The sequence below is a fragment of the Pogona vitticeps genome, chromosome 2, assembly GCF_051106095.1.
Source record: "Pogona vitticeps strain Pit_001003342236 chromosome 2, PviZW2.1, whole genome shotgun sequence".
Classification (NCBI taxonomy): Eukaryota; Metazoa; Chordata; class Lepidosauria; order Squamata; family Agamidae; genus Pogona; species Pogona vitticeps.
In genome coordinates this window covers 56,670,628-56,697,833 of record NC_135784.1, presented here as the reverse complement: position 1 = coordinate 56,697,833, position 27,206 = coordinate 56,670,628, and the positions used below count along the sequence as shown (strand labels likewise).

Genomic DNA, 27,206 nt, shown 5'->3' with positions numbered 1-27,206 from the left:
ACTAAGGGCCACCAAGGGAAATGTTAGGATGCAAGACCCTCCTTCCCCGCCCTCCAAGCCTGCGGCACATTCTATCATCTGCTTCATCAGGCCTGCCTGTGGTCATCACAGACAGCAGTGCAGGAGGAAGAGGAGGAGGGGCTCTGTTGTGCAGCCTCTCTCTCTCTCTCTCTTCCTCTTCTAGCTGCCCTTCTCCACCTCGAGCCTTCCAGACCCCACCAACACGTGTGTGGCAACTGCCAGGGCGGCTGGCAAAAGCCACGCCACCCAACCTAGCAAGACATCAGCTATTGCCATTCCCGCCCTCCCCACCCCAGCTCGGCTCCTACCTAAAATCTTTGTCGGTGGACGTCATCTTCTCCAGAAGGTTGGAGATGTGATAAGATATGTTCGTCATCTTGGGCAGCTGGCCTTGGAAGGCGATCTCTTCTTCGCTGCAGCCGGCTGGGAGCGGAGGTATTTTTAAGAGCGAAGGGAAGTTTCTCGCTGCCCTGAGCAAAGGGCCTTCGGGCGGCTGGAGATCTGCATGGAGAATATGGCGACAGAAAAGGACACCGGGAGCCGGGGTGGTGGTGGGTAGTGCTTTTCCTCTCTCTCTCTCTGGGTTTTTTCCCCCCTCTCTCCCCCAACCCCCTCCTCTGGTTAGAAGTCGCTGGAAAAGCTGAGCCCCTGCACTGTTATCATAGGATATATATAAATCTCACTATATAGAGCCAATAGTCAGAGCTTACAGCTGGGCTAAAGGGCGCCACCTACTGACAGACATCTGCAGCCTCTCAAGTTACAAGAGCGGGTGGGGGGGGGGGAGAGACAGCAAGAACAACTCTAGCTCTCGGTCCCAGCGGTTTACTCTGTTCCTACTGCAGTAAAACTGCAGATGTTTGCCAACATCCTGCACCCTAAATGACAACCGTGACACCACCGTGATCGAGGCGGCGATATCATATAAATCATGGTACCCTGCTGAGGATCTCTTGACGTTAACACACAGAATACGGAGGAGGGCAGCGAGAAGGACAAGTTTCTCTGTCAAAATGGACCTGCAATTACCAAATTAAAAAAAATCAGCGATTGCTCTAGACATTGTTTACACAGCACTTTTTAAACGGGCACAAAAAACGCGATGTGAAATCTCAATTCGAAAACTGCTGGGAGCACGCTCAGATGTCTGCAGCGTGGACGCCGAGGTTTTATTTAGTACACTTGCATTGCTGTTACTACTGTTAAGTCGCTTCTGCTCTATAGAGGCAACCCAAAATAATAACGACCCCCGAAAAGTCCTAACATTAACAGCTCACGTCTTACAAACTGACAGTCACGACTTTAGTATATGATAAAACTTCTAGGTTGTTTGCATTACAAATAAAATGCATAGATAATGATGATATAAAAAGACTTGAAACTTAGAACATTTTCAAAATAAGAAGTATTTTTTTGAAAATACACTCCAGTGGTGAATACAAAAACAGGAGAGAAACGGTGTCCTTTAATGGAAATGTTCCAGGGAATGCTCCCCCCCAAAAAAGTTCCAGGATATTGTTCTCCCTACAATGTACAGCTAGCTGCCAAACTGGAAGTATTTAATTATTTGTCAACAAGAAGTGAAGCTAACCCTTTCAGCCAAGTCACCACAAGTAACTGGTGGTTGATTTCTCATTATTATTCCATATACTGTGAGACCAATCACTTAGAATACAGAAAAGAAAACAGTCAGGAAAAAAAATGAGGTTTTCATAAGAATAAAATCAATATTGATGTTTCTAGACATTTATATTTCGTCCCAAAGCAAACTCATTAAGAAGGTTTTAAATAGGAATTTGGCAAACATTGTTACATCTTTTATTCTAATTTCTAAACAGCATCTGGAAATGAGATCGTTATTTTAAAAATCCGTTTTGTTTGTTTGCTGTCTCATCTTTCAGTTCCTCTTGGGGGAAAAATAAAACATACATTAATGAATTTGGAAATATTAAGGAAAACACCAAATCACATTTTCTTCCTACAGAAACTTTTATTTCTTCACCTTGTTTTTATCCACACATTCTATCATAAAAATTATGGCTGCTATTTTTTTAAAGTAAGAAATAAAATTGGTTGTTCTGGGTTTTTTGGGCTCTTTGGCCGTGTTCTGAAGGTTGTTCTTCCTGATGTTTCGCCAGTCTCTGTGGCCGGCATCTGTAGACCTTGTGTCCCAGTTGGAGGAAAGTGTGAAGCTCAACAAAACTTGGCTCCCAGCTATCAAACATACTACGTGCAAAAGGTCAACAAACTCTACCCACGCACAAGGACAGGGGATCACTACACACAAAAGACCAGCTAATGACACCTGTCAACCACAGGAACAGATAATCTTTTCCCCTTAGCACAACAATACACCCACAACAATACACACTAATCACCCATCTACAGGAAAAGACAAAAGCCTATCTCACAGCCATAAATACTGCACTCCCAAGCCAACTACACCAGAGTACAGGTTGCTGTCCTCTGAAGATGCTGGCCACAGAGACTGGCGAAACGTCAGGAAGAACAACCTTCAGAACACGGCCAAAGAGCCTGAAAAACCCAGAACAACCATTAGATCCCGGCCGTGAAAGCCTTCGCGAAGAAATAAAATTACTTTTTTTCAAGTAATTACTGTACGTCATTATTCTTATGCACAAGATGTACCATATGAGGAGAGAGATTGATGGGTTCTGCAACCTATTTTATTGTAAAATCACTGTTTCTAAAACCTTTTAACAATGGAAATTTGCTCTCTCTTTTTGCAATTATTTTGCAAGTTGGAGGTTATTCAGGGCCTGCAAAAATGGCTTTGCTGGGCTGTTTACTTTGGTCACCTCTGATCTAAACAAAGAATGTACAATAGTAGTGTCCAGTTACACAGGATGAATGCTGGGCAAGCTATTGATTGTATGGAAGGCGTGGTTGTACAAAAAGAATGGGTAACTTACTATTTCTGAATTTGTATATCAATATTTCATATTGTCAGTAACGTACTAGTGAACAAAACCCAGCTGTTTATCATAGTAAATCACACACAAGCAGGTCCACTGAATCAAGTCAATACAAGGGGGCCTACTCTCTAACTTACTCAAAGTTGCAGAATAGGTCCATTCGAATCAATGGAACTTGCAGTGGAGCTGACTCACCAAATCCCCATTGATTCAACGGGCCTACTGTAGTCTAATTTACTATGCTAAGCAACAGGATTTGGGAAGTAGAAAAGTAATAGTAATCCAACAACTGTGCATATTATTATTTTCTACTTTTTGTATACATGTGCTCTACCTTAGCCCTCTTGGAGTTTTTGCAACCTCACATGCTGCCTCTCGTAGGTGTAGCTGGGAGAGGCTTTTCTGGGTTTGGGTGACTGTCAATCTATCCAGCACAAACAAATTTTTCCCTCCTGCCTCTGATAGTCCCCTCTCTCTGCTCTGAGATTTCCCCCTTTCCTTAGTCTGTTGGAAGCAGTGAATCTGTTGAGACATGATGCTGAAAACAGCCATGTTTGTCAGTGTGCAATTTCACCTGTCAGTAATGAAGCCTTTTATTCTTTCTGCTATTAATGTCTTGGGTGACTTACTGAGACTGTAAGTGCTTGTTGATAAGGAAAAGGTGTGGTCTATTCTGGGAAACTTGAAGTTATTATTTTTTGTGAATCTCTGCTCTTCTGCAGTGTAGCTAGAGGAGTGGTTACTGACCATGGGTAAACCAAGCGCTCTTGGACTGCAATTCACAGAAGCCTTCACTGCCAGCTGTGCTTGCTGGGGTTTATGGGAGCTGTAGTCCAAGAACATCCGAATTACCCAAGGTTGGGAACCACTGAGCTAAAGGAATTTAACCAGACATTCAAAACTCAGCAACAAGCCCTGGGGCGTTTGGTGTTATTACAGTACGTTAATTGTGAGCTGGTATACTGTAGCAGAGGACAGAGTTATTTGGGATAAGTAAATATCTTACAAAGTGGTGGGCAGGACTGGCGCGGGATTATAAATCCCATGTATATCATCCTGCTGAAATGGAGGGGTAGAATTTTGATCATCCAGAAGTTAAGATTTGATGACATGGAAACTGAGGCTGACTGAGAAGAATCTTGCAACCTAGACTCGGTCAGCATTTGAACTGAAAGCTTCCCGAGATGCGACACGGCCAGCTTTGAGGTGCCAGTCATCAAGCTGAAGGGAAAGGACGATCGCTTGCGACTATCCCGGTAGAGATAAGAACTAAACTGCAGAAACGCAAAAGCAATGGGTGTCTTTAAGCCCAGAGCCCGCGGCCCCCGCCCACACCAGAGAAAATCAGTCAACGGGAGGCGGGGAGGGAAGGGGATCGAAGAGTAGGCGGAACCTTGGTGTGGAGGCCGTGTTTCCGGCCGGCCGGGTTCCCTCACTGTACGTACAGCCCGGCAGCGATTTGCCACGTCTGTGAGCGGCGAAGAGAGCGGTTGTTGAAGCGCAGTCGCCCGGCCTGGGGACACTTCTCCACACCGTTTGCCGTCGTGATGGTGAGACCGTTTAGGAATAATTAAGGGGGTTCGTTAATTAGCTTCTGCCCCGACTTGGGGTCCATCGGGCTCACCCTCTGCCTCTGCCCCCATGTTTGCCCAGTAGGTGGTTTAGACATGGGGTGCGCTGAGGGGGATGTGTGTTAGCACCAGAGACCTGGGGGGGGGGGTTTGTATCGAGCAAGGGGGTGTTCCCATATGCTTTTTTTTTTTTTTTTTAGCCTCTTTCGGGCTCAAACAAAACTAGCCGCTCCCCAGTTCCATTATTTTTCTAAGGCGGCTGCGTAGAAATCCTCCAGCAGAAACACGCTTTTGTACTTTGTCCTCCTTCCCCTGGACTTATTATACTTTGCTGAGGCCTTTTGGCTGGCAAAATTCGTGCTCTGTTGGTTGGAAAACAAAAGCAGCAGCTTGTTAAGAACAGATCAGACCAAAGCACAAAATCCAATCAAAGGACCATGTAGTCCAGCATCCTGTTTCGGGGGGGGGGGGGGCAACCAGCTTCCTGTGGGATTCCACAAGAAGTCAGTGTGAAGGCAGTGTCCCCACTTCACTACCTCAGGTATTTAAAAAAAGAAGATCTACTGTCTTCCAGCCTAGAAGTTGTTTTTTTTTTTTAAAGATCTACTGTCTTGTAGCCTAGAAGCCCAATGTAGCTGTCATGATTAATACACCTGTGAGACATATTCTTTCTGACCTTATGTTTGCAAATAAAGTAGCCTGGACTTAATTTTTATTAAGTTGGAAAACATTCCTTTATCCTATTTGTGGAATAATGCAAAGAATCATTAATCAAAATAGAGGTTGCCAAAAGTTAGAAGAAGAGTGAGGTTTGGAAGGGCAGATACAAAAAAACTAGAAAAAAATCCGTAAAGTAGAAAGGCATAACACCAGAGACCAAGGCCAAGAGCATCAATATTATGATATTTCCAGTTACTATATGTGGATACAAAAGCCGGATAATGAAAAAGCTAAAAATCTGGGCTGCTAATTAAAGGATCCTTCAGAGGGCATTGACTCATCCTGGATGGTATGTACCTAGCACATTTGTGGTATCTTCTGGCCAGGCCCTCCTATCTTTCACTGCCTCCCGGAATTGTGTCAAATTCATGTTGGTTGCTTCGATGACACTGTCCAACCATCTCATCCTCTGTCGTCCCCTTCTCCTCTTGCCTTCACACTTTCCTAACATCAGGGTCTTTTCCAAGGAGTCTTCTCTTCTCATGAGATGGCCAAAGTATTGGAGCCTTAGCTTCAGGATCTGTCCTTCCAGTGAACACTCAGGGTTGATATCTGTCAGAATGGATAGGTTTGTTCTCCTTGCAGTCCAGGGGACTCTCAAGAATCTCCTCCAGCACCACAATTCAAAAGCATCCATTCTTCGGTGGTCAGCCTTCTTTATGGTCCAGCCCTCACTTCCATACATCGCTACTGGAAAAACCATAGCTTTGACTATGCATACTTTTGTCGGCAAGGTAATGTCTCTGCTGTTTAAGATGCTGTCAAGGTTTGTCATCACTTTCCTCCCAGGAAGCAGGCGGCTTTTAATTTCGTGGCTGCTGTCACCATCTGCAGTGATCATGGAGCCCAAGAAAGTAAAATCTCTCACTGCCTCCATATCCTCCCCTTCTATTTGCCAGGAGGTGATGGGACCAGTGGCTACGATCTTAGGTTGTTGTTGTTTTTTTTTTGATGTTGAGCTTCAAACTGTTTTTTTGCGCTCTCCTCTTTCACCCTCATTACGAGATTCTTTAATTCCTTCTCACTTTCTGCCATCAGAGTGGTATCATCTGCATATCGGAGGTTGTTGATATTTCTTCCAGCAATCTTAATTCTGGTTTGGGATTCCTCCAGTCCGGCCTTTCACATGATGTATTCTACATATAAGCTAAATAAGCTGGGGGACAATATACAGCCTTGTCGTACTCTTTTCCCAATTTTGAACCAATTAGTTGTTCCATATCCAGTTCTAACTGTTGCTTCCTGTCCCATGTATAGGTTTCTCAGGAGATAGATAAGGTGATAGATCAGGCACTCCCATTTCTTTAAGGACTTGACATAGTTTGCTGTGGTCCACTCAATCAGAGGCTTTTGCATAGTCAATGAAGCAAAAGTAGATGTTTTTTCTGGAACTCTCTGGCTTTCTCCATAATCCAGTGCATGTTAGCAATTTGGTCTCTAGTTCCTCTGCCCCTTCGGAATCCAGCTTGTACTTCTGGGACTTCTCGGTCCACATACTGCTGAAGCCTACCTTGGAGGATTTTCAGCATAACCTTGCTAGCGTGTGAAATGAGTGCAATTGTATGGTTGTTGGAGCATTCTTTGGCACTTGCCTTCTTTGGGATTGGGATGTAGACTGATCTTTTCCAGTCCTCTGGCCACTATTGAGTTTTCCAAACTTGCTAACATATTGAATGTAGTACCTTAACAGCATCATCTGTTAAGATTTTAAGTACAGTGGTGCCTCACTTGACGACGTTAATTCGTTCCAGCGAAATCACTGTAGAGCGAAAACTTCAAACGAAATAAAAAACCCCATTGAAACACATTGAAAACTGTTCAGTACTTTCCATTGGGCTGAATACCTGCTCGTCCAGTGAAGATCCTCCATACAACGGCCATTTTTGGTGCCTGTAAAGCGAGGAATCCGTCCTAGAAAACAGCGTGGGGCCATTTTCTTCAGCTGGTGGCCATTTTGAAACCCGACGAAAATTGGTTCCTGAGGCAGGGAACCGATCATCGCACAGTGAAAAAACCCCATTTAAAACATCGTTTTGCAATCGCAAAAACGTCAACGTAAAGCGGATTCGTCATAGAGCAGGGTAATCGTCCAGCGGGGCACAACTGTAGTACACCTAGAATGCCATCACCTCCACTGACCTTGTTAGCCATGCTTTCTAAGGCCCACTTGACTTCACTCTCCGGGATGTCTGTCTCAAGATCAGCAGCCACACTATCTGGGTTGTCCGGGGTATCCAAAGCATGCTGCAATCCAAATCTTTCTGGTATAAATCCTCTGGGTATTCTTGCCACCTCTTCTTGATATTTCTGTTTCTGTTAGGTTCCTCCCATTGTTGTCCTTTATCATGTCCAGGCAGTAGAAGATAGGAAGGCCTGGCGTGCTCTGGTCCATGGGGTCACAAAGAGTCGGACACAACTAAATGACTAAACAACAATTCTGGCCTTTTGGTCATACACTACAATTGTCAGAATCTGGTGACAAATAGGAACGTTCAGATCCAGTCTGGCACTGTGCAGATACATCCAAATGGCAGTTGCCCACATGTCAATGCACAATTGGAAGTACTCAGGGGAAAGGCAGATCCCGCCCCACTGTAATGTACATGTACAGATTGCAGGATGTCGGCTATGTTGTTTTCCAACCCATTTTGACTCTACCTATCTCCTTGGATATCTTGGCTTTCAGAAGATCAGTGGTCCTAAACAATATATTCAAATCTTAGTTAAACACTTGAAACAAAATAATGAAATATTTTAATACTTGATTAGGAATCTAAGGTTAGGATTTATCCATAGTCTAACCATCTCTATTTTCCCATTAGGTGTCTGTAATCAATACAGTGGACACTTCCCATGAGGATATGATAGTAAGTTTTTTATTATTATTATTTTACCTGTTGCTTGGCTGTCAGTGTTGTGTTTCTGTTTTGTTGGCAGAAATACAGTCTGATACAGTATTATTTACAACTTATTTTCTAGTAAAGTACTGGCTGAAACTCTATTGCTTATCAAATTCATTATTTTCAGTCCTCCTTACCACGATTTTTGATGACATGCATGCATGCTGGCTTGATGTGCTCATGTGCACACTCCCAAGAATTGTGATGGGGACTGGAGAGTTTTTATTTGGTGCTTAAGAATGTACATTGCGACCACTCTAGCCGCCTAGAGTGGTCACAATGACCAGATAGGCTGAATGAATGAATGAATGAATGAATGAATGAATGAATGAATGAATGAATGAATGAATGAATGAATGAATGAATGAATGAATGAATACATACATACATACATACATACATACATACATACATACATACATACATACATACATACATACATACATACATACATACTGAAAATTAAGAATTTTTATGCAACAGGATTTCAGCCACTTTGTGGTAATTTTTCATTCAGTTGCACTGTGTCAACATTAAAGGTTATTTTTTAAGATTTAAAAAATGTCTGTATTAATAAAGTTAGAATTCATTGCTATGAAAGCCTTTTTATTATGTCCCAGCATGATGCTCAGATGGATTATTATGGAACACGGCTGGCAACCTGCTCCTCAGACAGATCAGTCAAAATATTTGATGTAAGGAATGGAGGGCAAATTCTCATAGCTGACTTAAGAGGGTGAGTCAATTGAAGACAAGGTAATCTCATGCTACATTTCCCGTTTTTATTTATCTTTTCCTAATCACATCATCATTGACTTTTTGGAGAGTGAAAATGGATATGCTTTGTTTATATATTGATGTTCAATGAACTTGACAATATAACCTCCACATCTGTTTATCTAATGCTTAGAATTAAGTATTCTTGGAATGGAAACTGAATTGAATATATTTACAAAAAGCAGGGAAGGGAAATTTTTGCATGTGGTCTAATTGGGATGGCAGTTGGACAGCTAAAATGCAAAAGGTGGGCATTATGGCATCTACCCTTCATTGAGTAACTAAGGAGGTGAAATAGATGTTCTAAAAGAGGATAATGTGACAATTTCCATCCCTATTGCAAAGCTTTTCTAAATTCCACTTGTCCTTGGTTGCCATGGTTTCTCTTCTTTAGCTTTCTGTTTTTTAAAAAAGAAAAAAAATCTAGTGAATAGATGCTCTGAAACCTTTGGTAGGGTGGGAACAAAACTATCCTGACTCATCTGTTCAGACAGTAGAAGTCACGCCTCTCTGGTATAATTGCTTCTTGGTTTTTACTTTCCATATTTTGGCAGTATATAATGTTTAAAGTGTAATATGATTCTGAATCACTTCGAAATGACCCCAGTGTGTAAACAACTGTAAAGAAAGGCTGGGTGCACTTATCCTTCTCTTCTTTCAATTCACCTTGGTTTTGCAGGCATGAAGGCCCAGTGTGGCAAGTTGCCTGGGCTCATCCTATGTATGGAAACATCTTGGCTTCCTGTTCCTATGACAGGAAAGTTATTATTTGGAAAGAAGAGAATGGTACCTGGGAAAAGACGTATGAATATACGGGGCATGATTCCTCAGGTATGGCACTTTTCAGTGCAAGCAGGAAAGTGTAATATTTTTACATGACTTCAATTGTAATTTCCGTACACTGATTAGAAAAGGAGTACAGTAGTTCTAATCACAGATTTTTGGTCTGTATTCTTTAACTGAGCACAATGAGTTTTTGTTATACAGTTCAATGTCCTTTGACATGCAATGTTGTGTTGAAGCTTGACTCAACTGCACAAACAGTAAAAGTTGGAAAACTTATTTGGAAGACTAGGAACCCTATAAGAGGACTTGCAGATTTTGCTGATTCTTGCATCTGACTGCAGCCACTCCTTTACAATGAACACCATTCTAAAGTAGGGGTGTGCAGCATGTAGCCCGCAGAGCCCCTACCCCCTACAAGTCCAGAGACCTTTGGGTAGAGTGGACGGCATATAAATTAAATAAATAAGTCGTTTTATTGGAATAAAATGGACTTTAAAGATTCTTTGTGCCTTCTAGGGGATGTGGGGGCAATTTTACCATATTTTGAGGGGCTGTCAACACCTCATCTCCACCTCAAATATTTATTTATTCATTTATGTATGTATTTATGTATTTGTTTGTTTGTTTGTTTATTTATTTATTTATTTATTTATTTATTTATTTATTTATTTATTTATTTATTTATTTATTTATTTATTTATTTATTTTATACCCCGCCTATCTGGTCTTGCGACCACTCTAGACGGCTTCCAAACAAATAAAAAACAGCATATAAATGTAACAAAGAAAATTTTTTAAATCAATAAACAGATTCTTCAAGATGGAAAAATAACAAAGGGGAAATGAAAGGGGAAATTTAAGTATTAACTGGAGGGAAGGCCTGCTTAAACATCCAAGTTTTTAATTGGTTCTTAAAAATACCCAGCGACAAGGCCGCACAAATTTCTGGAGGGAGGTTCCAGAGGCGAGGAACCACCGTCAACAAGGCCCGGTTTCTTGTTTTTTCCTTCCGGGCCTCCCTCGGCGTCAGGCTCCTCAGCCTCACCTCCTGACTCGATCGAGTGATACAGGTAGATCTTGGTGGGAGAAGGCATTCTGTCAAATATCGAGGCCCTAAACCGTTTAGGGCTTTATACGTAAGCATCAACACTTTGAAATCAATGCGGAACCGAATGGGCAGCCAATGCAGTGCGGCCAGAGTGGATGAGATATGGTGGTATTTTCTTAACTCCACTAAGGAGTCTGGCCGCCGCATTCTGCACCACTTGGAGTTTCCGCATCAGCCTCAAAGGTAGCCCCATGTAGAGTGCATTACAGTGATCTAATCTTGAAATTATGAGCGCATGTACCAAGGTAGTGAGTGCCCCGACATTGAGATAGGGTCGCAGCTGGGCTATCCACCAGAGATGAAAAAAGGCGGTACAGACCACCGATGCCACCTGAGTTTCCATGGTGAGCACCGGGTCCAGATGGATCCCCAAGCTGCAAACCCCACTCTTAGCGTTAAGGGTCACCCCCCAAAACGAGAGTTTCCCAAACCACCTACAGTAGGGTCACCCATCCTCAGAATCTCCGTCTTGTCAGCCCATTTTCCTACATCCATTGCAGTACAGCCCCCAGGCAGCTTGAAGGGACAGAATGGCATCTCCTGCAGTTGGTGAAAAAGAGATGTAGAGCATCTGCTGACACGATACTCCACATCCCCTGATAATCCCACCCAGCGGCCTCATATAGAATCAACCTCTGTGGAACCCCACAATTGAGATTCCACAGGGCCAAAACACTGTAACCAAGTTGTACTCTCTGGGGACTGTCCTCCAAGAAGGATCGAAGCCAGGCAAATGCCAGGCCACCAATTCACAACTCAGAGAGCCTCCCCAGGAGGATACCGTGGTCAACGGTATTGAAGGCCACCGAGATGTCGAGGAGGACCAACAGAGACATTTTACCCCTCAACCTTCCTCATCATACAGGGCGACCAATGCCGTTTCTATACCGTGGCGCAGCCTGAAGCCCAACTGAAACGGATCCAGGGTGTCTGTTTCATCCGCAGCTGATCAGCCACCACCCTCTTGACCACTTTGCTGATGAAAGAAATGTTGGCGACGGGCCTATAATTTCCAATTTCGTCCGCCACCAAATTAGGTTTCTTCCTTATGGGCCTAATGAGTGTCTCATTAATTATTGCTGTGGCCCATTCTGTTGTTTACTTTAAAAAAAAGGCCACTAAGTGCAAGGAGACCGCATCAGTTTAAAAAAACTCAGTTTTGTTAGAACTTCTTTAGAGGTGGAGTCATGGATGTAAGTGAAGCCCTCCAAGGTCAAGGCCTGGGCCATGTGGCTCCAAGACCTCTGTAGATCATCCACCCTTGGTCTGGTAAAGGCTCACTCCAGCCCTCTGGTGGAAGTTTTGAGAAATGTGGGTCACTTGCATATACACTAGGCAGCAAGTGCCTGTTTGGAACCTAGACATTTAGCTTCCTCTCATTCATAGGTCTGTAGGTATTGTCCTACAAAATGTCATATATATATATAAAATGACATTTTGTAGGACAAAACCTACAGACCTATGAATGAGACCTATGAATAACATGCATTGTGACCTTCCAGATCTCTTTAAGTGTTATATTCCAAATACTATAAACTATGAAAGACTGAGAATGTTCTTTGTGCCTTCAAAGCCCCTTCTGTCCTTTCCTCTCATTGAGTTAGCAGTTTGCCCCGAGTTAATAGCAAACAACAGTTTCCATACATCCAAACTTGTGTTTAGTGTTGGTGTTATCTTAGTTATTTATAGTAAACTGCAGAAATCCCTGTATTTCATATTATCTAAATCACAAGTGTTGTAAATGAAGGTGAAGCCACATATTTAATGAACATTCTTCATCAAAAGCCCGACGTATTGCCACTGCTTTCATTCACACCAGCAACTGGATACTGGAGACTTTTTAACATGAGAAGTAGTTTTAGCTGTCATGGAAACACCCTTGCATTTAAAATCATGAATCTTTTTCAGTTACTGTATAACATTTAGGGGGAAATAGTTGGGGTATGGCAGATAGAGAAGTACTTCATATTGGCTATTACACTGGAACCAGATGGCAAAGATGCAAATTATCAGGATGTTTTTAAATGTACAGTACATTTGAGTGGAACAAACCGACATGAAAACAGCAACTCAGTTACAAATGGTATTTGTATACAATGGATTCTTCTTGCCTTCTGCATCTTTTTACAGTGATTTCACTGCCACCTGTAGAAATTCCCTGCTGTTGCAGGTATCCTGTCATCACTAGTATTTGCAGATGTGGTACAGTGATGTTGTGTGAATTGGTTAGCTATAGTACAGCAGCTCTGGGATCAACACCAGCTTTAAAATGTTTATGCCAATACAGGCCACACTGACACTATTTTAAAAATCTAATACTTGCATTTAAAAAGAAATCCTATCAGCCTAGTATGATCTACATATCCCACTTGAAAGAAGAGGCTGCTCTTGTGTCTACTGCTGCCTCTAACATGTCTCTAGGGCCAACAAGCATGCGGGTGCTTTTATCTGGACTTCCAACTGTTCTGTACTATAATCCAATCAAACCTCTGTGTGTTCTGACAGTGAATTCCGTATGTTGGGCACCACAAGACTATGGATTGATCCTGGCTTGTGGCAGTTCTGATGGGGCCATCTCTCTGTTGAGCTACACTGGTGATGGACAGTGGGAAGTGAAAAAAATCAGCAATGCACACACTGTGAGTATATATTCATTTTGTAACACTTCTTAAAATACCATTCAGAACCTCACAAGAGAGTGACCCTTCAAAGGCTATTTCAGGAAATGTCACTGTATTCTGTTACCATAGTGGGCACTCAAGAATGAAATTTGGGCACTTGCTTTAGTTCTGAGTAAAAATATTGCAGAATTTTATTTTTCACAGATTGGCTGCAATGCTGTGAGCTGGGCCCCTGCGGTTGTACCAGGAAGCCTTATAGACCAGCCGTCAAGCCAAAAGCCAAACTACATCAAGCGTTTTGCCTCAGGTGGCTGTGATAACCTGATCAAGATCTGGAAGTAAGTTGCTGTTGTTATTTAGAATGACATCCCACGTTCCCTCCAGTGAGCTAAAGCTGGTTTATGTGGCTCTCCTCCCAATCCCTATTTGTGGTCAGCTAGGGTGAGAGAGAATGACTGTCCCAGGTTCCCTCCTGAGTTTCATGGCTTAGTGGGGAAATAAATGTGGGTCTCTTTTAAGTCTCAGTCCAACTCTCTAACCACTACAACATACTCTCTCTTCAGTCCAACACTCTAGCCACTACATCACACTCTGTTCTGCCCTGTGAGGCTTATTTAACAGTTTTTTTGTGTATGTAAAACTGTGAAAGACAGTCCTTTGTTTATCCTTCTTTCAGCCTTGCCACTAACTGTCCAAAATGTTAGATTGCTTAAAAGCCTTCTTTTCCTCTCCAGTAGTGGGTTTCGCCTCCTCCTCCCTCTCTCATTTTCTACTACACTGGCATTCCTTATACCTTTGTTGGATGATGACGATGACTAAGGCTCCAGGTCAAGGGAGTTCTGCATTTGCAGCAGGCTTTTGCTCCCTCTTATGTTTCTGGCCAATAATTCCTCTGGATCTTTTCAGAGGATGCTGCCGAAAAAGTACTATGTCTTTCCCAAACAGTTGCTAATATAACATGGGGAGTTTTGAAAAGTCATGCTGCAAAGTATTTTGATCAGAAGAAAATAAGAATGTTCTTTGTGATTTTAATATGAGCATGGGGCTGGAATGCAGTTCCTGCTCAGAGCTTCTGTTCCTCATTTAGCAAAGACAGCCGTTTCCGTTATTGCAACAAAGCAAATTTTAGTGAAGGAAATAATGATGAGGCAAAGTTTGGGGTCTCTCAGTTTGCATCTCTTTTCCCTACATTTCTGCCAGAGAAGAAGATGGCCAGTGGAAAGAAGAACAGAAATTAGAAGCTCACAGTGATTGGGTTAGAGATGTTGCCTGGGCTCCCTCCATAGGCTTGCCAACAAGCACTATTGCCAGCTGCTCACAGGTAAAAATCAAATGTCTGAAGGGAGTAAAAAATACATATAGGCTGAAGTTAAATTGCATTTGGCATAGCATAAAGTTATGTCTGCAGATGTTTGCAAGGCCTTATGCCCAAGCAATCTGCATTTTGTGCCTGATCGTCCAGCTGCTTGCACAACTAGCTTTGTGGATTCTAGATCACAACTTGCCTGCAAAACTGTTTGCTAGATATTATGTTTTCTTTGGTGTGAATTTCAGAACCACTTGAGTAACTTAAAGTTATACAGATGTAACTATGTAAAAGAATTTTGGCCAGTAATTGTTTCAATAAGATGTGTTCAGTGTAATCAAGAATGTGGTGGAAACTTTAAGCATGTTTATTTGGTAACATGTCTTTATTATAATGCTAAAATGTCTTTATTATCTCCATCCTGATGATCTGTGACTTCATTGGTGTAATTAGACTCTCCACCAATGCAGATTGCAACTATTTCACTTTGTTACTGTGTTTATAGCTGCTATAACTTGAAGGCCATTTTCTAGTGAAAGCCTCGGGTCACTTTCATGCTGCACTGAGACATCCAAATAGAATTTTGTTCAAGACAGCAGCTTTTATACCTGTCTGTAAATACCTCTCTTCCCCCCCCCCCCTCTGCAGGTAGAGGATTATGTATTCAAACATTTTAGATAAAAATCCCACTAGATATGAAAAGCCAACATGTAGAGATGTAGAGACCTGTAAGATTATTGAGCTGTTATTTAGTTAATACATCAAGCAGGCTTTAGGTCCAATACAGACGAAATCTGCTCCTTTGAAGTCTGCTCCAGGCGTGATCATCCAGGACCCAGCACAGCAGATGGAACGCTGGGTGCAGCACTACTCTGAGCTATATTCCAGAGAGAAAGTAGTAACCAAAGAGGTTTTAAATAACGTAAAGTGCCTGCCTGTCTGGGAAGAGTTGGACAGCGAACCAACTTTAGCAGAAATAAAAGCGGCCTTAGATTCCCTCGCCTCTGGCAAGGCACCTGGGAAGGACAACATCTCTGCTGAAGTGCTGCAAAAAGATAATCACCACCAAGCTGTATGAAATCTTTTGTCTTTGCTGGAGGAAAGGTGGAGTACCGCAGGACATGAAATATGCAAACATCTTCACATTGTACAAGAAGAAAGGAGACAGGGGTGACTGCAATAACTACTGTGGCATCTCTCTTCTCAGTGTTGTAGGGAAGCTGCTTGCCCATGTTTTGCTGAAGAGGCTCCAGGTGCTTGCAGACAGAGTCTATCCAGAATCACAGTGTGGATTTGAAGCTAATAGGTCCACCACTGACATGGTATTTTCCCTCAGTCAGTTGCAGGAAAAATGGAACAAAGACAGCCACTCTTTGTGGCCTTCATAGATCTCACAAAGGCCTTTGATTCTGGTTAGCAGGGACGGCCTTTTTAAAATACTTCCCAAGATTGTATGTCCACCTTGATTCCTTAACATTATCAGGTCCTTTCATGAGGAAATGAAGGGCACTGTAGTTTTTGATGGCTTAACATCAGATCCCTTTGACATCTGAAGTGGAGTGAAACAGGGCTGTGTCCTTGCGATGACCCTGTTTGGAATCTTTTTTGCTGTCATGCTGAAGAACTGCAACAGAAGGTGTCTGTCTCTGGACTAGATCAGATGGAAAGCTCTTTAATCTCTCTAGAATGAGAGTGAAGACCAAAGTCCAGGACTTCCTCTTTGCCAATGATGCAGCTGTTGCCCACTCTGCTGAAGACCTCCAACAACTCATGAATCATTTTAGCAAGGCCTGCCAAGACTTTGGATTAACAATCAGCCTGAAGAAAGCACAAATCATGGGCCAAGGCATGGACTCACCTCCACATATTACCATCTCCACACAAGAATTGGAGGTTGTTCATGACTTTGTGTACCTTGGCTCAACAATCTCTGACACTCTCTAGATGTCAAGCTGGATAAAGGCATTGGCAAAGCAGCTACCATGTTCTCTAGACTCACAAAGAGAGTATGACTTAATAAGAAGCTGATGGCATATACCAAGATCCAGGTCTATACAGCCTGTGTCCTGAGTACACTCCTTTACTGCAACGAGTCCTGGACCCTTTGTGCATGGCAGGAGAGGAAGCTGAACATGTTCCATATGTGTTGTGTCCAACGCATTTTTGGTATCACCTGGCAGGACAAAGTTCCAAATAGAGTAGTCCTAGAACAAGTCCGAATAGTCAAAGCTATGATTTTTCCTGTAGTGATGTATGGAAATGAGAGCTGGACCATAAAGAAAGCTGACTGCCGAAGGTGCCTTCTGGAGGAGGCTCTTGAGAGTCCCCTGGACTGAAAGGAGAACAAACCTATCAATTCTAAAGGAAATCAAACCTGAGTGCTCACTGGAACGACAGATCCTGAAGCTGAGGCTCCAGTACTTTGGCCATCTCATGAGAAGACCTTGGAAAAGACCTTGATGTTGGGAAAGTGTGAAGGCAAGAGGAGAAGGGGATGACAGAGGATGAGATGGTTGGATAGTGTCATCGAAGCAACCAACATGAATTTGACACAACTCCAGGAGGCCGTGGAAGATAGGAGGGCCTGTCGTGCTCTGGTCACGAAGAGTCGGACACGACTAAACGACGAGAATGAGCTGGAATTGTTAGCATGTATACATTGCTGAAACAGCGATGTCTACGTTGGCTTGGGCATATTGTGAAAATGGCTGACGGACGGATTCCAAAAGATCTCCTGTATGAGGAATTAGTGCAGGGAAATTGCCCCAGAGGGATCTGAAGGCGTTAATGGACCTCAACAGATCGGAAACTTTGACATCTGAGTGTTCAGCCTGGAGGCAGGCAGTCCAGCATGGCCTCTCCCAATTCAAAGAGGCACTTATCCAGCAGGCAGAGGCAAAGAGGCAGAAACCAGCCAAATCAGGGAGCTGGACAGGGGACGGATTGTATTTGTCTTCAGTGTAGAAGTGATTGTCACTCTCGAATTGGTCTTCTCAGCCACACTAGACGCTGTTCCAAGTCCTCTATTCAAAACAAGTTACCAGTCTCTCGAGACTGAAGGATGCCTAATATAATATATACATGGCAGAATAGAGCAGATAAGTAAAATAAGGCAAACTTTACATAACCAGGGAGTTGCTAAACTCTGTATATAGTGTCATCAAATGACATCTGACTTATTATACTCTATAAATTAATGACTTCTTGATGGTCTAATCATTAACACCCCTGTTCTGGTCTTGTAGGTCTAAAGGGTATGTCTTGTTTTGAGTCAATCCATCTAATATTAGATGTTATTCTTCTCCCAATACCTCCAATTTTTCCTAACCTTGTCTTTTATAGAATGTTATTGTTGTTAAGGGAGAAGTAATCTGAAACAAAGTCTAGATGAGATATTCAGTATATTATGTTGGCACTTGTATATTGGAACCAAATGCAGTTTGTGTGTGAATCAGTACAGTGGTGCCTCGCATTACGATCGCTTCGTTTAATAACAAAATCGCATTACAATGAACTGTTCGCGATCGCAAAACGATGTTTCCTATGGGAGAATTTCGCTTTGCGATGATCGGTTCCCTAATTCGGGAACCAATTCTTCGCAAAACGACGATTTTCCAACAGCTGATCGGCAGTTTCAAAATGGCCACCAGGTAAATAAAATGGCTCTCTGCTGTGTTTAGGGACGGATTCCTTGCAAGACAGGCAGCAAAAATGGCCGCCCTATGGAGAATCTTTGCTGGACAGTGAGTTTTAAGCCCATCGGAACGCATTAAATAGGTTTTAATGCGTTTCTATGGGCTTTTTAATTTCGCTTTACAATGTTTTCGTTCTACAGTGATTTCACTGGAACGAATTAACATTGTAATGCGAGGCACCACTGTAATTACAGATTTTCAGTGATGCTTAAAAATAAGTACCACACATCTCATATATTGGGCCAGTGGCTCAGATAAGATGTCCATCGAGAAGAACATGGTAATTTTTCCTTGCCATGGCTGAAAGTAAATTTGCCTTTATATTTATGATTTTGTTTGTTTTTCCCTAGGATGGCAGAGTGTTTATCTGGATGTGTGATGATGCCTCAGGAAACTCCTGGTCACCCAAATTGCTACACAAGTTTAATGATGTGGTTTGGCATGTTAGTTGGTCCATTACTGCAAATATTCTTGCAGTGTCTGGAGGAGACAACAAAGTGAGTATTACAATAATTCCAATATTGGTTGTTCTGGGTTTTTCGGGCTCTTTGGCTGTGTTCTGGAGGTTGTTCTTCCTAACGTTTCACCAGTCTCTGTGGCCGGCATCTTCAGAGGACAGCAACCTGTTCCAGTGTTACCTTTACCCTGCCACCAGGGCGACCAAATGCTGGTGTCAGTTCTTTTGTATGTGACTTCAAATTTTTTTATCTGGAGAAAAGTTCAAAATCTAATCCTGATTTGTAACCAGAGTTTATGCCAGTTACCTGGTTCAAAACAGAGCTTTAAAATGCAACTTTTTGAACTGCAGCTGCCAGAATCTCCCAGGCAATATGACCAGTACGTAAAATGACACTGCTTTAATGAGTTGTGGATTACAGTTTGAAATAGGAGACAGGATGGGGACATTGTTTATGACTTTAATAAAAGAAAGGTTACTTACCTGTAACCATGGTTCTTCGAGTGGACCTCTGTGAATTCACACATATGGGTTTAGTCTGCGCCTGCGCTGACATTCTCGGAGCATTCTAGAGCTAAAAGTAACAATTTTATGGTGTGATCCCCCATGAGGCACAAGCTCCTCCCACCCAAGATTCCCCTCAGTTCCTGCAATTTGTCCGCCGGGCATGAGAGTTATACAACAATAAGATACCCGTGACAACAGAGGGGAGGATGGGTGGGTAGTGTGAATTCACAGAGGTCCACTCGAAGAACCATGGTTACAGGTAAGTAACCTTTCTTTCTTCTTCGTGGCCTCTGTGAATACACACATATGGGTGACTGGCAAGCTTACTTATTGGCAGGTGGGACGTCACGGTAGGATGGCATCACATTTCTGCCAAATCCAGTGGTATTGCATGTACCTACGTGTAGCCAGTATTGCTCTGCAAAGGTAGATGGCATGGATTATATTGGTGCACGGTAGATGTCGAGAGTCTCGATTCTACTCTGGATGCAGCCGAGGTAGACAACACTCCGTGGAGCGAGGCTAAAGCTGATTAGACGGTGACTCGTCTGACCGCTGGCAAGCCACAGATACAGCCTGGACCATCAATCTAGAGATGGATAGGAAGAAACTGGACTTTTGAAATGGAAAGAATGAAAGCATCAAAAGAGCCTGTCATCTGTTTAGAAGCTCTGGTAGTGTCCAGAGAAAATGCTGGTGAGCATCTTACATAAATATTGTGGAGCATGTGCTCTAAAGGAGATGATGGTGATCTGAAGAATGATGGTAAGATGAAGCATAGATAAACATGAAAATTAGTCGAATACGTCAGGAATGAGACATTAAAGTAGGAAGTCACTTAATCAGGAAAATTGAATAACATGTGGATCGAATTACAATCCAGCTATTTCACATGTTCCCTTGGCAGATATGACAGCCACTAGGAAGGCTGTTCAAAGTAAGTAATTTGGCATTTGAAGAGAAAATGGGCTCGAATGGCGGGCACATGAGTGAATTTAGAAATCTATAGACCATTGAGGAACAACGCGTTTAGATGGAGGACGGGTGGTACTGAGTCCTGTGAAAAGATGTTTGACCCTAGAGTGAGACAAAAGTCCTACCAACCAGAATAATCTGGTTAATGGGCAACAATAGCAGATATATAACATTTTAAAGCATAAACAGAAAGCCAAGTAGGCAACAGTTTCTAAGAAAGTTGGTAAGGTAGTTCTTTGTTTCAGTATATTTAATAAAGATTTATTTATTTACACATCGACATTGAGTTCATGATTTTTGAGCTCGATCGAGCACTGATGCCAAAGTGGGAGTATTTCCCAGGTTGCCAAGTTCATGGAAGTCAGGAGGTGAGGAACCAGAGGGAACTGACATGTGTCTGTCTATATCGATCTGAGACAGGCTAACTAGGACCAAGTACCTCAAGGAGGAATTTGGATCGCATTCGATTAGGAATGATGGTGATGGAAGATTCTCTGTAGAATGAAAAGTATCGGAGGGAAGAGTTATGGCAAATTCTCTGTCCACTGCCATATGAATAGGTCCCCGACAGTGTTTCCATCTGCACCTGCACAGGAGCAATAAAACCTGTAGTCGGCGTACGGAACCCAGTGAATACATTGAAGGTCGATACTTTCCAATGGTGATAGAATCGAACTTGGAATTACTTGGATTAGGGATCCTCTAGTTGGTCAAAAGAGGTGTTCCACTATTGGAGTGGTTTGAGGCTGAGTCTGGATTGCTTTAGCACTGAAGCCGTGGAGGTCATGAATTTGGGGAGATGATTGCTAGTAATTTTTTTTTTTAAACATACGCTATAGTACCAGTACAGGTAGATGTCCATATCTCGCAGGGGAAGGTTATTATCAAACTGATGTCCTGTACCATCTGAAAGACCTTGCAAATGTTGAAAAATTGGATGGCAGTGAAACCTTAGGAATTACTGATTAGATAATAGTGTTGAGGCTGGAATCTGAAACTTGTGGTAGAATACACATGAAAGATTTCTGAGACCAAGGATGGGACGGATGCCTCCGTCCTTTCTATGTATATAATAGCACAGAAGTAGAAGCCATGCATAAGCCAGATGTAGGAACTTGGATTATGGCATGTTTGCCCAGGAGGCAGAGGTCTCTTCCTGGAGGATATAGACAAAAAGAGTGAGTCTAACGTTACTCAAAGGGGAACAAAGACAATTATATAATGTAACCTTGAGAGATGTGGTGACATTCTTGTATGAACCGAAATGTCTGGGAGGCTGAAACTCCAGATATGGTTCAAAGGACTATGGGTAGAACTGAAAGAGGGATGAAAGGGCTGTCAGCCCATATATAATTTAGCTGTTTTCCTATTCTGTGTAAATAATAATAATATTTCTAGTGTCACCAGTCTAAGACTGAAGAGACTGGTACCATGTAATGGAAGACATTCAATTCTGTCCTATGTGTCCTTGATGAGCCAGTGGATCGTGACTACGTGAGCCTTCTATAGATTCTAAGGATGCGACAGTAGTTGAAGCCCTTTGCACGTCAAGCAGCAATTCTGTGTTGCTTTGCTAGAGTTGTGGTCTCAGAGCAAGAATTTCTAAGCTCTGTTTTAATGGATTTCAAGAGATGTAGAATTTGAGACCAAAATTGCTCCAGGTAGGCACCTATTGTGATTGATAGTTGGCCACATGGAGCAGAAGTGAATGAAGGGAATAAGTCTCCCTGCCAAAGACATCAATGTTTCCGTATTCTTATTAGTAGGGTTCAGGGAAATCATTTCTCATTTTGGATAAATTTGTTCTACGATGATAGAAATGGGACTGGAGTCATCCCAAAATTTCTATGCCATTTCCTCGTACCTCGTACCTGTGATACATTCTTCCTAGATCTTTAATAGGAAGTGGCTTGGTGCAAGCATCCTTTATTAGCTTCAGCATAGTTAGTGTAAGTGCTCAGCTAAGTGATGGCTGGGTCTGGAAAAGGTGGTTCCTCCATTCCCAATAGACGGGATGCGGTTAACCAAAAAGTGAGCTGTGCGAATGAAAAGAAGCATACTGAAGGTGACAGAGGATGATAATGGATCGCATCATATTGGAGGGAGATTCGTTCAAGGAGTGAGATCCGAGCTTATGTCCAGAATTGGAAGATTCAAAGCCAGGACCGGTCGTGCTCGATCATAATGGGCCTTGACACGAGATGGATTGGAATTTGGAAAGCATCTTTCCTGCCAGAGTGTTGTATGGTAGAGAAAAAGAACAAAAATCTTTTCCAAGTTGAGGTCGATCCTAATGGATTCAACATACATCGAAGATAGTGGCAAAGCTGGTAGCTACAACAGAAAGAAGTCAAACGGACTGACTGGTCAACAACACAGAAGTAAAGAGCCCGCTCAGTTTGCAGTCCTACCAGCAGTTCTGCCAGTCAAGGTACTGCCTCCCCACATGTCTAGGGGTGGCAGCTGGTAACTTTGGGGTTCAGGCTTTTAACGTTCCCGGAATGCCATAGGCTGATGGGAACATCTTCAGGCTCTTGCAGATGTTACCGCACAATGAATGTGTCACCTTCTAGAGCCTGAGCAGGTTATCAAGAATAACAACATTTTTCTGGCTAAAAGCCATACACCAACAAATGGCAGGTCCTAACCTGTCAGTTGCTTAGACACTGGTTTTCAGGCGTATCGAGCAGCAGTGCGTTCGTGATGCACCTGCAACAGTGCCTCCCAGTGATGCGGAAGGCGTGAACTGTAAGCGTGCACATGAGCTACCTGCAGGGTGGGCAGAATCAAACTCCATAAGTGGTGATAAGCCCTCATGGCAGAGGAGTACGTGGCTACACGGCAACCAAAAACAACAACGCCAACCAAAGAACTCATCTGTTGACAGTAAAGGAGTGTGACCATCTGCGACAACCAAGAGGGGTGTAGGAAGATTGGTTGGAAACTCTTCCACCCCCCAGCAACTCATGTGAGTCTCAAACCTGAATGGGTTAACAGCAGGTTTGATCAAGGCTCCAAACATTATGATGCCAGAGCCGAGTTCGAGGGAGCACTACATCTGTAAAGCGCATGTGGAGGCATAAAGCACTCCATAGCCCATGGCTCAGAACGATGCCAGGTAGAGCGGGATGGTGATGGTGGCCGAGAGCTCATAGCTCCTATCCCAAACAAAAGGGACTGGTCCTACGCAACCTTGTCAGTGTGTCAGGACCTACCTGAGGAAAATTATCCAGACTTACCTGACAGCGGCAGGGTTCTCAGGTGGACCCTTGTGAGTCCTTTCCTTATGACCTATGCGGGCACTGGCACCTGAGACAGGGCCGCAGGCTACTTTGTGAGCGAGCCCATTGATAAAGAGGACTGTTTTGTGCCAAATTAACAGCCACCAGCAGGTGCTACCCCAGGCAGGAATATCACTGACTAGCAGGGCTAGTGGTGGGAGTTGCTGCAGCCCCCCCTTTCAGAGGCAAACTAGGGCTGTCAAATGCTGTCAGAAAGCTTTTGCCTTGGCACCTGGTTTGGAAATAGCAGCCACGTGAACAAGGCCTCTGATAAATCAGGCCCAATACACCAAACACCCAAGGGCGTTACCCCAGACAGGCAAAGCACTGACATGCAGGGCTAGCCGCAGGAGCTGAAGGGGCCCATTGCATCCCCAAAGGGAAAACCCAAGCCTTACCTTATGTTGCTGGCACATCTACAGCCTCGGTGTGCAGCTCCCTCCAGAAGTCGCAGCTACATGAGCAGGCGCACGAAGGAGGGTTGGTGTGCGGCACTCACACACAGAGGCACTTCCCATGTCAGGAGGAATTACTGACAGTCAGGGAAGGTGACCGGGGCAACAGGAGGCCCTTCTTCTCCAAGGGACAGGGCGACAGAGCCCTAACTCCTGCAGGGTCCCTTGAACAAGCCCCTTGAAACAATCATCCATCACCAGTCTCTCTCATGGTTGCTCAGAGAGAGGGTGTGGTGAGACATGCCTCCTTTTCACTCTCTTCTCCTCATGAGATAGAGAGACTTAAGCTCCAACTCTGGAACGTCAAATGCCCGCCCTCATGTAGGGCTAAAAGGGCCATGGCCGGACTGGACGGTAGCGCAGTCACTGAATGGCCAGTTGGAGCAGAGGCTATCAGGCGATCCCGGAGTCTGTGCAGGTAGAGCTGGCACGTTGTCTCCTCAGAGGCAAATTCGCTAGCCTCTGGCAAGGATTCCTCTGTTGATGTAGACTTAGATTTTAAGGACTCCTTGGCATTGTCGGGTCCCCTACTGCGGCCTGCACCTATCTGGGTAAGATGTAGCTTACTCAGGCAGAAAATAATTAATGTGCCTGAGAGTCAAAATGAGTAGGCCGAAAAAGGCGGGAAAGGAGAAAGAAGCAAACAGTTGAAGTGTGTGTGTGTGCGGGGGAGGGGGGGGCAAGCCAAATAGCTGGCAAGCAAAAAAGAAAACAACTCACGGGGGATCATAGATTAGATAATTGAGAAGGGAAAGAATCCAATTTAGAGGGAATTGATCAATAAGCTAAGGGGAAAAACCCCTGTGGAAATAGCTCTATGCTCTGTAGAACTTTACAGCACGGCGGAAAAAAGGAACTGAGGGGAATCTTGGGTGGGAGGAGCTTGTGCCTCATGGGGGATCACACCATAAAATTGTTACTTTTAGCTCTAGAATGCTCCGAGAATGTCAGCGCAGGCGCAGACTAAACCCATATGTGTGTATTCACAGAGGCCACGAAGAAGAAATATGGTTTGTTATACTGAAACAAATCTGATCTGAGCCATTATCCTTCTGAGTTCTAAGATTATGAAGGGAAAAAAACTTTCTTCTCTCTCCATATCGTTCATAATTTTTATAAGCCATTTGATCATACTCTTAACTGGGAATTGGCCCCAAATGCTTTTCTTTATTAATCCCATTTGTCTACTCTTAAACCATTGCCTACTACCCAGTTTTTACTTCCTCCTCTTCCCAAGAAATACAGGTTTTCCTTTTTTTCTCTCTAAGTTAAAACTGTACAGAATACAGGAAATCATATTATGTAGCATAAATATTGGCATGCCATTTGGTTTTCTGGTTGTGTATGACATCTGCAAACACACATGCTACTGAGCTTATTAGTGCTCACTCTCCTTGTAAATGTGAAAATAGAAGACTTGCCGATATATACATCTTGCTGGAACAGAACTAAGGTAGAAATTGTATGGAAAAACTTTAAAATCAAAACCTAGAAAATCTTGCCTATGAGTAGCCACCCCAAAGACAGAAAAGCTCGTAGCTTTGTAACTTTATGGGGCGAATGCTAGAGACATTCAACAGGCTTATGCATATGGAAGGAACTAATCTAAATGCTTTAATTTTGTCTCCACTTTTTAGGTAACTTTGTGGAAAGAATCTGTAGATGGACAATGGGCATGCATCAGTGATGTAAATAAGGGCCAAGGAGCAGTGTCTGCTATTACAGAAGGGCAGCAGAATGAACAGTGACAAATGGATGAACAACAATCAAGAATTTTCAGTTCAAACAAACAAACATGTGTTTTTGGTTTTTTAAGTACTTTCCTATAAAGCCAGATTTACTGAATTTGGAACAAACAAAAATCACTTCTCAAGAAAGTTTTGTAACTACTTTCTGTCACAATCTATACCATAGCACCTTGCCTTAGGTGATACTTTTTAAAATTTAAGGCAAATTGTGCATGACAAGGTATTGATCACTATATTGCTCTTACTTTAATTATTTTTATTTTTTTGAATATGAATTTGTTTTCTTATTGTGGAGAACTTTCATAAACCTTCGGTTAACTCGTGATTGTATGAAGAGGAGAGGTTACATCCCTACAGCTCAATACTTCTCAGAACATGTTTTTTTTAAAAAAATATATAAAATTTTACAGTTCTCTCATCATTTAAAGTCTGGTTATAGGTTCTTTTTCAGCAATAAGGAAGAAGCTATAGACCTGCTTTGTAAGCAGTCTGAGCTTGTTAGAGGCTATCATCTACACCTGCAGGAGGAGGGAGAAATGCAAAGTTACCCTTGTCTTAGTTTGTCTTTATATGTATGGTTGGCAGAATTTACAAATTTGGTGTCCAAAATACTGCGTTTCTAACATTAAGCCCTTTCTGTACTTTTTTCTTTCATTTTGTTTTAAAGAACTGAATAAAGTCCAATTAAAACGGTGTTTTCTGAATTGTGTGGAAAGAAGGGTGTTCTTTGTAGGTGTTTATTGTGCAATTCTTGTTAATATCATTTTACAACTAAAATGTTTTACTTCCCTAGGTAGGTCCCCCAGGAAGGGCTTTTTTCATACTTTGTTATTTCACTTGAATCTAAAATCACTGGAGTCAAACAGCAAGAAACTGTTGTGTAAGTGAAGTCGTGTTTTTGTATTAGCAAAACAGAGTAGTAGTAGTAATGGCAGGGGAAATGTATATACAGAAGCCTGCCAGTTGCTTCCCATGAATTGGTTGCACTAGCTCAACCTTCTCCAGTCTGGTACCTGCAAGGAATGCCCAGGGGGGCAAGTGGAGGGTACCAGGTTGAAGAAGGCTCCACCACCTCATCCATCTTAGGAGCCAAATTTAAAGACTTGCTACCCAGTATCAAGAGCAAAGGTAGTTCTTTCTAATGTAGAAATCTGATTTTTTTTTCAACTTTAATATGTTTCATGTGAAAAAAACAGTCAATCTTATCACATGCTAATCTGAATTTAAGATTTACTATATTATAAAAGGTATTACTAGTAAGGAACTTCTATCAAATCACATTTCAGCTATGAAACCATTAGGAAACATACTGTGCAGTCTTATTGTATTTATATACTATTAG

At 42.8% G+C, this 27,206-nt stretch overlaps 2 protein-coding genes across 3 annotated transcripts in view; one reads left to right on the top strand and one right to left on the bottom strand.

Moving 5' to 3' along the window:
• LOC110077864 (cullin-associated NEDD8-dissociated protein 1) overlaps positions 1-729 on the bottom strand; it is a 32,178-nt gene extending 31,449 nt beyond the window's left edge. The window contains exon 1 of the mRNA XM_020791407.3: positions 330-729. Within this exon, the coding sequence (XP_020647066.2) occupies positions 330-397 (68 nt within the window). The 5' untranslated portion in view covers positions 398-729. The remainder of the gene's footprint in view (positions 1-329) is intronic.
• Positions 387-26,568, top strand: SEC13 (SEC13 homolog, nuclear pore and COPII component). Of its 2 annotated transcripts, none has more exons than XM_072989487.2 (9): positions 387-572; positions 8,071-8,115; positions 8,769-8,884; positions 9,605-9,756; positions 13,325-13,458; positions 13,645-13,778; positions 14,641-14,761; positions 18,792-18,938; positions 25,754-26,568. In XM_072989487.2, exons 1-9 carry the CDS (start codon positions 387-389, stop codon positions 25,862-25,864), a joined length of 1,146 nt encoding a protein of 381 aa, XP_072845588.2. In that variant the 3' UTR covers positions 25,865-26,568. The 2 variants fall into 2 exon arrangements, with proteins under 2 accessions (XP_072845588.2, XP_020647092.3); XM_020791433.3 differs by lacking the exon at positions 387-572 and adding an exon at positions 4,363-4,507.
• Positions 26,569-27,206: the final 638 nt, after the last annotated feature.

What these genes read in the sequence shown, in the direction of transcription:
- SEC13 (XM_072989487.2), top strand. Translation starts at nt 387, where the DNA reads ATGTTCGTCATCTTGGGCAGCTGGCCTTGGAAGGCGATCTCTTCTTCG. An exon ending in CTCATAGCTGACTTAAGAGG is followed by an intron (nt 8,885 to 9,604) that starts GTGAGTCAATTG and finishes TTGGTTTTGCAG; the next exon opens with GCATGAAGGCCCAGTGTGGC. An exon ending in TGTCTGGAGGAGACAACAAA is followed by an intron (nt 18,939 to 25,753) that starts GTGAGTATTACA and finishes TCCACTTTTTAG; the next exon opens with GTAACTTTGTGGAAAGAATC.